We start from the raw sequence: 12,353 nt of genomic DNA on the forward strand, positions 1-12,353 counted from the left end.
ACTTTGCCTTATCTTCAATTATGGAGAAGTTTGATATTCCTCCATATCTGTCGTACTTGACATATGTCTTATATTTTAAGAGTTATTATAAGAGTCTTAAATTTAACTTGTTGAAACCTGGAGCAACCCTGATTGTATGATGTTGAAAATGCAAACCAGCCTCACTTATCTACCACAGGCGACTTATGCCCAGTCTCAATTCCTCTCCCTTGGCCCTAACCCTAAAATATGAAGAACCACTTTGCTGGGAGTGTCCCCTCCAAACGGAGCCACAAGGGAGAGGACTAGAAAATCTTCCCTTAGGAATTGGGACATCAATCGATGCATCTTCAGCAACCAGCCAACGTTATTACAGTGTCAAAGAATATCAACCAACATTATAATAGTGACACATCTGACAACTGCAGGACAGAGGGGACAAATTGATCTATTGATCAATACAAGGTCAGTCGCGTGTTTACATCGATTATTTCAATGCAACATTAGTCTTGTCTATAGAAACTTCGGCCCCGCACTGAAAACGTTATAATATGAGCAGGAAATGCTTTTCATATACAGGACAGGGGAGTAACGAACGTTACCTTTTGCTTCAGGATTAAAATAAGATATTCCAGAGGATTTCTAAAAATGTTCATGGCTATTTTGCAAGATAATACTTTTGGATTTTACCCAAAGCGGCCAGCATGTTGATTTGCTTCTTTGTTCATAAAGCATTGGGGAATTTCCGTCTGGACTTTAGTTTTTAGGGGGGTCCTGAATACACTACGGTTGAAGGGGTGTTTGAAGGGCTAGATGGCCACTACCCCTAAATCACAAAGAGAAATGGGACAACACTACCCCTTCAATGGGTTTCATGTTTGCCCAGATAAAATGAAGCTGTCCCTTTTTCATTTTCAAGAAGTGACTAATCCAACAAAAAAATAAACAATTTCATCCACACAAGCAAAGCAAATACTCTCTTGTCCCTTTTTTTGTGCCTTCAGTATAAAGTGATCAAGGAACAGCTAATCTGCTTGTTATGAGGTTTTTTCTTCCAAAACGCTCAAGCTTTTTCTCCATCACTCAGAGACTGAAACACCACGGTGCAGTGGTTCAGATTGCAGCTTTGATGCTTTAAGAGATAAAGATTTTTCATTTGACAGCAGTAGCAAGGGATGCCATTTTGTGAAGGGTCTTATGCAATGTGTCTGAGCAGCTGCATGCCTTTTTAGATGTCCGGGTGCCCCGAGTGAGAACTGAACCCTGTCGTCTCAGGGGGCGCTGGAGTCTTTAGAGAGCTGGAATCACAGACCATATAAAAAGATGGATGATATAACAGATCCCAAAGGTGAAGCCAAATCATCTTCTGGATCATCTTAAAGGAATAGGTCACAAACCTTGCCTCCTCCATATTAGTGGATCTGACTTGGGCTAAACAAAACAAAATTCAAAGATTGTCATTTTTCAGTGGAACCACAATACCATGGCTCCATACCATTTTTGGCAAAATTTTGTTTACAGTGAGAGGAAGTGAATATTCATTGTCCATCTTTGTATACATTCTATGGTTGGATAAGTCAGAAGAGGAGATGTAAGGTAGAAATCCTGTAGATGAAAGAACCTTCAAACATCCTCAGGTAACCCCGGGAAAACAATCGTCAGGAGATTTTAAGGAATCCGAGGACAGACAACCCCTTCTTGCCTCCCCCTCTGGATACAAGGATTATTTGGCTCTAATTTACCACCAGCTTCTACAGAATTACCAACATGACCTGACAGGAACACAATCACCCAGAGTGATTGGAGGCTGAGATTAACAGTTGACTCCTTGTCGATGGAAGAGCATGGCCACCGGCTGATAAGAGAGCAAGCTCACTTGAAGTGGATGTGACTTGACCGTGCAAAAGAATCTCTCTGTCACCAAGCATGCACGCGAGCACACATGAGAACCAACCTGCAGAAACTCACCTGAACAGAGCTCTCGAAATAGGATGTGCGAGAAATAATTGGCCCCATTGGTGACGTGAGGTTATGGAAAGCATGAGGAGAGCAGCCGGGGACATTGAGGTTAGCGTGATAGAGAGGCCACAGGAGAGCCTGCCATTTGTGCCTGACAAGCGTGTGTGCATTTGTGCATGCAAATGTGTATTGACCTCAGGTAGATTAGTGATTTGATTTATGACCAAATTCCTAGATACTGAACGTATTGATCGTATTCCATGATTGATTTTCTAAATAAATGTACTTTAAACATAAATGCTTTGTGACTGAAGTATCTAAACTGGAGGGTAGCACTCTGTGTTTTTTTTTTCTGTGGTTCCATAGCTCGATAGCATTGACCTCCCTTCTCTGTGGGCCAGTTATTAGTGAGAGTGTTTGGTGCTCTTTGGTTTTTGCAGAGTTCTCTCAGGGATTTCCACTTATAATATGAGCGCAGAAAGCGAGTTAACACCCGAGCCGGGGCTTTATGTTTGAGGACCGGCCCGGCGATTGTTGTGCACAATGCACCACCTGGATGAAAATGTAAATGCGCTCGTTCGCCGGAACAAACACACAGCGTGTCTGCACACACTCAATTCACGCATCTCACATTCCCTCTCAGACCTTCGATTTTCTCGCCTATTCACACATTATGTTCGTGTTCTGCAAAACCCGCACTAAGATGGTGCGATGAGTTGCACGATATGCGGCTGAGACGAGTGCTGTGGGAATTTAAGCAGTCGCCCACATGAGAGATTACTGTGACAAACGATGACAGGCCCAGCTTCTCTCCCCCTCTGACTCTCTTTCCCTTGTCTGCCTCACTTTATTCTCTACATCCCTCCCTCGGCTCCCCTATTTCCAAAATCTGCATTCACTTTGAAGATGCTTTATTGGCTTGACAGATAACAATGCCATGTTGCCAAGGCGAAATGAAACTGGCATTGCATTTATCTCTCCATCCCTCTTTCCCATATGTAAATTTAGTTCCTCAATTCAATTTAATTTGCTTTATTGGCATTAAGGTTGCACAGCATTGCCAAATCCTCTAAACAAATTAGGGCAACATTAAGCTCATTAAATATAACCTCTTTTTCAAGTTCTATCAATCGTGCCTTCTATCTTTCTTTATGAGACTGTAAAACCTTAGCATAGATCCACTTTACCCCTTTCTCTCCCTTTCTTTTTCTCCAGATGTATCCCTCCGTGCAGTTTTGGGTAGGAGAGCCTGTTAGAGACCGAATGACGTCTGCCCTGAGCTGTGTGTGGCAGGATTCAGATGTCAGTTTGTGTAACCATCTTGGATGTGGGAAGGACGAGGCAGTGTCGTGCCTCTGGGCAGTGGTGGGCAGCCTAGACATTTGGAGGGGTGGGGGGTGGGTTGTTCTGATGGTGACCTCACACATACCTCATCCTCATGTAGACCAGAGCTCACTGAGCTATGACGTCCTTCAAGGCAAAAGCCAGAGTTCTCAGATTAGTCACGTCGGGGGCTTCTGCGGAGAATGGTGTTCAGTGCATCTTCACTTGACCTTCACTTGAATCTTGCCCTACCTTGTTTGAGAAGATTAAGGAAAGCAAAGCACACTGATGTGTAATAAAACTGTCATTTCTTTAGAGGGATGGAAATCTAAATTGCAGAAATGATCTAACATTGGCAAAGTAAATTATTGCTCCATTTTGTATCCAAGTAGACCACATTTACAGTACAGCCTTCATCATAATGTTATTCCTTCTGCCAAGAAAGAAAGAAAGAGTTTCACTGCTGTTAGCAAGATTACGCCAAATTTACAGAACCGATTTTATTGAAACCTGGTGGAAGGGTGAGGTATGGGCCAAGCAAGAACCCATTCACTTTAAGAGAGGATTTAATAAAGGGGGCAGATCCAGGGAATTTAGGAGGGAGTGATCTTTATTTATTACTGTACGGTAACAAATATTTAATCTATATCAGGGAATGGATATTGTCTTTAATGTCAGTAGTTTGCAGAAAAGCTCTGTGTACATGAGTTTCCTTCTAGTTAGTGAGACAGAGTAACACCTCACCATCAAAACAAAGTAAACACGGCTCTGTTACTGTGTGGTTTGATTTCTCTGTGTTTTTCATGTCAACATGTGCATTGATGTGGCTTAGCTGTGACTCGCTGTCTGCCAGGATGTTCTGTGTGTTTGTTGACATTGATCCTATGATCCTCCAGGACACATACAGGCAAACAACAACACACACACACACACACTATGACTCATATTTTGGAAAGTTGGTCATCAAGAGGGCCTCGGTTTGTTCTGCTCTGTTCTGTTCTGTCTTCGCTCCCCATTACCCATGGTCCCCGGTTGCCTTATTCACCGTTTCACATTGCACACACACACGAATGAAACAGTAGCTCTGTGGGCGAGAGCAACTGAGCCGTGCCTGAACTACTTTCTGCAGACCTGTTTTAGAGTTGAGATATGATAGGAGCAAGGAGTAGCTAGTGGCAGGCGGCCAGCAGCACAGCCGTGACATGGAGGTGGGTGGGTTGGAGGTTTTGGTGGAATGGGGAGGAAGTGGGTCAGGGTAGTGAGAGAGGCAGTATGTCGAGGGTCCCACAGGAAGACCTCCAGGGGAGAGAGAGTCATCCTCCATGTGTTCAAAATCAGGTTGAGTAGCTCTGCACTCTGGTCATACTAACATTTGACAGTCCTGTGAGACACACGCACACTCTTTTTAGCCCTGAAATGTTGTGCTGCAGTATAACGTTGTGTTTGTCAGTGTGTGTACAAAAAGGCGACTTGTCACGCCACCACATTAGCAGCCAGAGCAAGACTTTTTCTTGTGTTTCCTGACATAACAAGAGATCAGGCTGCTGAGTAAGCCCCTGGGGGTTTTGGTCGGGGTTACACATACATACTCACACACACACACACACTAATGAGATGATAGACATTATTCTTTCTAAGACTGCTGTATTCCAGGACACACTTGGGTAGTACAGGAAAAGCCAAGAGGACACACTTCCTATTTACATTGCTTTAAGAGGTGACCATCCATTGTCTATCCCACTTATCTTTATACCGCAGGGAGCTGGAGCCAATCCCAGCTGACATTTGGGCAACAGGCGGGTCACACCCTGGACAGATTACCAGTGAATCGCAGCGCAAACATATAGAGACAAACAATGATTCACGCTCACATTCACTCCTACAGTCGTTTTAGAGTCTCCAATTAACCTTACCCCAGTTTCCGTGTATTTGGACTGTGAGGAAGCCGGAGTAAACCCAGAGTAAACCCACACAGACACTGGGAGAAAATGCAAACTCCACATAGAAAACCACTGCACCACTGTGCTGCCTAGATTTAACCATCTGATTGGAAATATAATTATCCTAGAACTATACAAAATTGGAAGTCTATAAAAAGAAGCCATGCCCTTACCATTTTAAAGCATTATTGTTTTTGCATACTCCAGTCAGTGGTGCACTGCAGTGCAACAGGCAACCTGAGAGCTCATGTTGCATTAATTGCCTCCCCAGAGTTGAGTTCTTCACGTCTTGCGTTGAGTTCGTCCCGTTGCCCAGCCTCTGGTGTGACAACAGTGACGGGAGGTAGAGTGTGTTTGACATACCTCTGCCCTTTAGAGGATGTTGGGGGCCTCGTTTCACAGCCTGCCTTGCCCCAGCAGTTTCACCTTTCCATCAGGGAGTGTTTGACCCAGCCTGGGGCGGCCAGCGGTACGACAGGAAAGAGGATGGGGGTAGGTGTGGAGGATCACCAAAATACCCTCACATCATCGTGGCAACAGCAGCAACAGGCAGCCGAGCCAGAAGCACACACACACACACACACACACACACACACACACACACAGGAATACTGACATCTCTACCAGGAAAGACCCCAGGGGCTGTAAAAAAAGTGGTGAGCGTGTGACCCAACCATGCTCAATCAAGGGAAAAGTGACGGCTGCATGTAGGAAAATATAGACTCTATATTTTTTTAAATAAGCCAGAAAGATGTGTAACAGAAAAGATTTAACTGAAATAATCATCATGACTAATTCATTTTTTAACCTCTAGGTCACCGGTGTTATGATTTTAAATTTCAATTTCAATAGTGTGTGAAATGAGCCCTATCAAACCCACAGTTTGCCTGCTTGGTTATGATGAAGAGGCTGAGGATAGCAGCATTTTGTCTTGCCTGGTGGTCCAATTAATTGTAACAGCATGCTAATGGGACATGAGATTACCCCTCACACACTTTGACCCTCTGTGGCTTCTACTTCCCTAAAGAAGGCCTGGAAACAACACACAGACCTGAACAGACCCCCATTCTTACCACTGCAGTGTCTGCAGAGTCAGCTGAGCTTTCTACACATGTCCCCAATATCCCAGTCAGTGTTCATGTCCATCTGGCTGATTTTGCAAATCAGAGGATAGATCAAATGTGTTTTTGTTCTGTTTTTTAAAAAATAGACCTCTTTGTTACCTCGGTTTCTAGGTTACCTCTATTCTCACACATAGGGAGCAACCCAGGTAGTCCCAGCACCATTGGACACAAAACAGCATCTGTTGCAAGATCAGTAAAGGCACTAGCTGAAAATTTCAGAAGGTATTTTCAACCATATTTATCTCTGAAGAATTATGTGGATTACGTGATGTGGAAAATATCATGGTGAGTACTTATGTGTGAGGTAAAGAGATAGAGGTCGTAAAACAAGGGCAAAAAGCAGAGAGTGATGATCATGTCTTTTCTTCAGCTTTGCATGAAGTGGCGCTCATTAATTGTGATGAGGTGCCAGGCGTCATCTGCCTCTGACCGTCAGGTGGAAGACAGATGGCTCTGAGGTGTTTCACTGTGGCTAGTGTTGAACCACGCACTGGGGAGATCCATCAAACCTGTACAGGCAGTCACTGTCTACGGGGGAAGACATACTCTCTCCTTCATAGCCTTGGAGGCCCTTTGCTCTTTGTATCTTTCTTTTTCTTTGAAACTGAAAAAAGACCAAGAGGTGTGGAACAAGAAAGAGTATAGAGATTACTCTGCTTTACTTACATTTATTTTGTATTATAATCTAACATCACCACTGTCATGTCACCATTGCAATAGTTGTTCACAAAGAGAATATGTGATCCCTCTGAGTTTCAACAATGGCAGTCTACAGTCATTTGTGGAAAGGTTTAGATTTGATTTTAATGTAGTGTTCTCTGTGGTATGCATTCAACAAGCCCATTTTCAAAGCCTATAACCAGGGCATCTGCATTCATGCTATCCAGCTAACCACAGACTTGTGTGGAAATAGGACAGCACTGTCTTTCTGCTTTCTGCCAGCACGGCTCACAGACCTAAAAGCTGCAGAAGTTCAGCCATGTCATGGCATGTGGTGTTTTGAGCATCTATTTTAATACTTTCACCAGTTTGGCTCTCGTCTGGGTCGTTGTAGAGCGACGGTCTCCTCTGAGTTTCAACAAACACTTCAATGACCTCGGAATTGGCTGGCCACCAATGCATGTTTCCCACATGGGTCTCCCACATGGTGAATATTTATCCAGATAATCTCATTTGCAATTATGAGGTAACATGAAACCGGTTTTAAAGTTCCTAAAACTGTTTTAGAGAGATCACATCGATGTGAGTTCAGCCAAACCGAGACAGAATCTCTAGTTTTGTACACCAAAATTTCCGGCAGAAGTCCAGTTTTAAAATGAAACAGGCCTCGTGCAGTATACTATGATTTGTCCCAAGGGAATACCCCAGAAGGTCTCTGCCTTTAAATGAAGTTATGCAAGTTTAACTATAAGCAGAATAATTAGACAAGGAGAAGCAATTTTTAAATGAGCATAAAATTATTCCTGAGGCCATCGGCCTGTGATGAATATATTATGGGAAAAATCGGATCATCTTTACAATTTCAATAGTCAAATATCACAGAAGACACCATATGGTGCCCACTCACCACTGTAATAACACTGCTAATGGTAATAATATAGCACCTTTCAAAACAGTATTGCAATGCTTAACAAAGGCAAAATGAAATAAAAACAAAGCCACACCACCATTAAACCATCCAGCAAATATAGGACAAAAGCAGGAAAATAAACAAATAAAACATAGTGCAAGATGAAACATAAACATTTATAAAAGGCCTTTTTTAAAAAGGAATTCATTTTTTAAATGTTACTGATTCTGTGAGTCTCACAGCCTCAGACTGGGAGCTCCAGAGCTCAGGGCCCCTGAGTGCCAAAGCCTGGTCACCTTTAATCTTTTGCACTTGAGAACATCCAGAAGGCCTCTTCCTGAAGACACAAGGATGCACACTAGCTCATAAGAGAGCAGCAGTTCAGCGATACAGTCTGTCAGTATTGATTTAAGACAGCTAAAACAGGAGTGATATGATGTATGATAAGCCAAGCAGTTGCATTTTGTAAAAACACCACTAGCTGTTTGCTCTAGCTATATATTTGTATTTATTGCAGTAGTCTTTTAGCAGCATAATAGCTTGTATTTGTATGTAGGGTTTTTCTATAACAATTGAATGTATCTGTCTTTGTGTAAAGCTGCTCTCTAATCTATCTCCCTCCCCTTCTATACACAATTGTTTTAGCTGCTATTTCTTGAATTCAAATAAAATCTTAGTCTAATCAAGAACTATTTCTCTTCTCCATCACCCCCCCCCCCCCCATTCTTTTGTTTCCAGGATGGTTCCAAACAGAGGCAGGTGAGGAAGAAGACGGTGTCCTTTAGTTCAATGCCAAATGACCGCAAGATCAACAGCACAGCTGCTTGCATGGCCTTCATGATGGAGGGTTGTGAGATGAAGAAGGTGCGCTCCAACTCACGCATGTACAACCGATACTTCCTGCTGGACCCAGACATGCACTGGCTCCGCTGGGAGCCATCCAAGAAGGATTCAGAGAAAGCCAAACTGGAGATCAAGAGCATTAAGGAGGTCCGTTTGGGGAAGAAAACTCCTGTTTTGCGCAGCAATGGTCTCTCAGATCAGTTCCCTGATGAATGCGCCTTCTCAATCATCTATGGGGATAACTATGAGTCGTTAGATTTGGTAGCCAGTACGGCAGACGTTGTCAGCACCTGGGTTATGGGCCTGAGGTATCTGGTGTCTTATGGCCGACACACTGTGAACATGGTGGAGCCCAGCCAACCGAGTCTGAGAACCTCATGGATTGGCTCAGTATTTGAGCTAGCAGATATGGAAAAGGAAGGACACATAGACATGTTTAGGGCCACCCAGATAATCAAAGGACTCAACCCTGGAATGAAAGAGTCTAGGATAGAGCTGAAGTTCAAGGAACTCCAGAAAGCTAAAGACCAATACGGAGAGGCAATAAACATGGACACCTTTGTGGAGGCCTACTGTGAGCTCTGCACACGGCCAGAGATTTTCTTCTTACTGGTGCAGTTCTCAAGTAACAAGGAGTATCTGGACAGTAAAGATCTGATGCTATTTGTTGAGGTGGAGCAGGGTGTAGAAGCTGTAACGGAGGACATGTGCAGGGATATTGTTCATAAATTTGAGCCATCCGCTGAAGGCAGGGAAAGGAGCTACCTCTCCATTGATGGCTTTACACACTACCTCCTCTCCTCCGAATGCCACATCTTTGACCCCCAGCACAAACGTGTGTGCCAGGATATGACCCAACCTCTGTCCCATTACTACATCAACTCCTCGCATAATGCCTCCCTTTTGGAAGACCATTTCTGGGGTTCATCAGACATCAGCAGCTACATCCGAGCTCTGAGGATGGGCTGTCGCAGCATTGAGGTCATTGTATGGGATGGCCCAGATAATGAACCCGTGGTGTATGTAGGTAGTTCGGTTGCCTCACAGCTTGCTTTCTCTAAAGTCCTGGACATTATAAACCAATACGCTTTTGAGACCTCTGAGTATGCCCTAATTCTCTGCCTGGTTGCCCACTGCTGCATCCCCCAGCAGAAGGTCATGGCACAGCATGTGAAGAAGATTCTTGGTGATAAGCTGTATGTTGAACCCCCCAACAAGGAGGAAAACTACCTACCCTCCCCTGAGAAACTCAAAGGTAAAATTCTACTCAAGGGTAAGAGGCTACCGGCCAGCAGCACTGATGCTGAAGGGGATGTGACAGATGAGGAGGAGGGTCTGGAAATGTCTCGAAGACTTGGGTCTGATGAGAGGAACCATATAAATGGCTTGGGCTTCAAGAGACTCAGACTGTGCAGGGAGCTGTCTGATCTTGTATCTCTCTGCAAGTCTGTCCAGTTCAGGGACTTTGAGTTCTCTAAGAGGGACCAAAAATACTGGGAGATTTGTTCCTTCAATGAGGTAGATGCAAACAGGTTTGCCAATGAGTTCCCAGAGGAATTTGTCTGTTATAACAAGCGCTTTCTCTCCAGGGTGTATCCCACACCTATGAGAATTGATGCCAGCAACATGAACCCCCAGGATTTCTGGAAGTGTGGCTGCCAGATTGTGGCCATGAACTACCAAACCCCAGGCTTAATGATGGACCTCAACCTTGGTTGGTTTCGGCAAAATGGCAACTGTGGGTATGTTTTGCGACCAGCGATCATGAGAGAGGAGGTGTCCTACTTCAGTGCCAATGCCCGAGACTCCCTTCCTGGGGTGTCTGCCCAGCTTCTTCACATTAAGGTCATCAGTGGGCAGAATCTGCCCAAGCCTCGCGGCTCTGCTGCAAAGGGTGATGTGGTGGAACCCTACATATATGTGGAGATCCATGGCATCCCAGCTGACTGTGCTGAGCAAAGAACCAAGACTGTGTCCCAGAATGGCGATAATCCTATTTTTGATGAGAGCTTTGAATTCCAGATCAATTTACCAGAACTTGCAGTACTGCGCTTTGTGGTGCTTGATGACGACTACATTGGAGACGAGTTCATTGGCCAGTACACCATCCCATTTGAGTGCCTACAGCCAGGCTACAGACATGTCCCTCTACAGTCTCTTACGGGAGAGTTCCTACCTAACACCACCCTGTTTGTCCATGTAGCCATCACCAACAGGAGAGGTGGAGGAAAGGCACATAAGAGGGGTCTGTCTGTCAGGAAAGGTAGAAAGGCGCGGGAGTACACCACCACCAAGACCACAGGGATCAAAGTAGTAGATGAGCTCTTCAGGGCATCCACCCAGCCCCTCAGGGAGGCCACAGACCTCAGAGAGAATGTGCAGGTAAGGAACTACAGACTTACAGTATTTATGAGAGATTGACTCAAAATCATTGATGATATTTTTTCTGTTACACTGGGTTATATGGAATAGGATTTTTCTTTTAACCTTTTTCCTTTTGATTGCCTTAAACTGCTTTTTGATGATGGGGTTTATCTTGGCATAACTGGCCTGCTCTATTAAGCTGTCGTCGACACCCATTTCCTAAATTTGTGTATTTTGTTGGATGTTTGTATGTGAAAAAGTTGTTTCTTTAAGAGTTCCAAACTGATGTAACTGTTTCTGATTGGACTAATTTCACTTGCTCTTGTGGATAGGGGCTTGTCTCTAATTGTGCTCTATTAATGTTGCAGAAGAGAGCTGTAATAAAGTGACATTGCTGTACAATTATAAGGTTTATGAATAGTGTAATCATTAATGAGGGACAATTACTGCCCCGGGGAGATGACTGGGTTGCTAGGTACTTAGTGCTCTACTCCTCTACATGAACAAATGAAGATAAGTAACCATGGAGAATTTTTGGCACATTAAAAGAATCAGAAGTCTTTCAGTGCAGTTTATTATTTAGTTTGTGATGACTGAAGGGTGTGATGCAAAGCTTTTCTCATTTTCTCGCCCTTCAAATTAGGGGTAGGGAGCGTTTTTCATTCGCCGTTGTGTTTCTTGGTTGTCAGAGTGGCAGGCTTGGTCTTGCTCTGATAGTTTTCTAAATAAAATAAATCTTGCTGTGTTCATTTTGAACTGTTGACAACAATGCTCTGTCTACTCGGAAAAATGTGTCAACATAATCGCGTTACATGTAAAAGAGATCAAAAGTAAGTAGTATGTAAATCTGCTTTGATCTAACAGTCAAACCCCCAAACAAGCTTTTTTTCTTACTTATTTAAGAATATACTTTAAACAGTCCTCATATAACATTTCAAAATACATAATTGCTACTGTGCAAGTATTACAAAAATGAGGCAGTAATGTAAAAGAATGAAGGAAGAGATCATTATTTATTTTACCTAAAGACTGTTATAAATACAATAGTAGAATATAAAAAAGTAACTTGTCACAGTTGAGTAGACAAATTTACATGAGCATCACATGAAGTGATTTCTCATTAATGTAACAAAAACCTTTTATGTATTTATAGTTTGCTTATAAACACATGTCTCACTTAAATATGTGTGCTAATGAGTAGTTGACAAACCCCTGATATCTCACCAGTCCCCTGCTGTCTTGTGAATGATT

The 12,353-nt window shown here is 43.4% G+C and overlaps 1 protein-coding gene across 1 annotated transcript in view; it reads left to right on the forward strand.

The window, feature by feature from the left end:
* Positions 1-12,353, forward strand: part of si:ch211-210g13.5 (inactive phospholipase C-like protein 2) — a 68,872-nt gene that overhangs the window by 33,757 nt on the left and 22,762 nt on the right. Inside the window, exon 2 of the mRNA XM_034594237.1 lies at positions 8,634-11,120. Within this exon, the coding sequence (XP_034450128.1) occupies positions 8,634-11,120 (2,487 nt within the window). The remainder of the gene's footprint in view (positions 1-8,633; positions 11,121-12,353) is intronic.

The sequence above is a fragment of the Hippoglossus hippoglossus genome, chromosome 8, assembly GCF_009819705.1.
Source record: "Hippoglossus hippoglossus isolate fHipHip1 chromosome 8, fHipHip1.pri, whole genome shotgun sequence".
In the NCBI taxonomy this organism is placed as follows: Eukaryota; Metazoa; Chordata; class Actinopteri; order Pleuronectiformes; family Pleuronectidae; genus Hippoglossus; species Hippoglossus hippoglossus.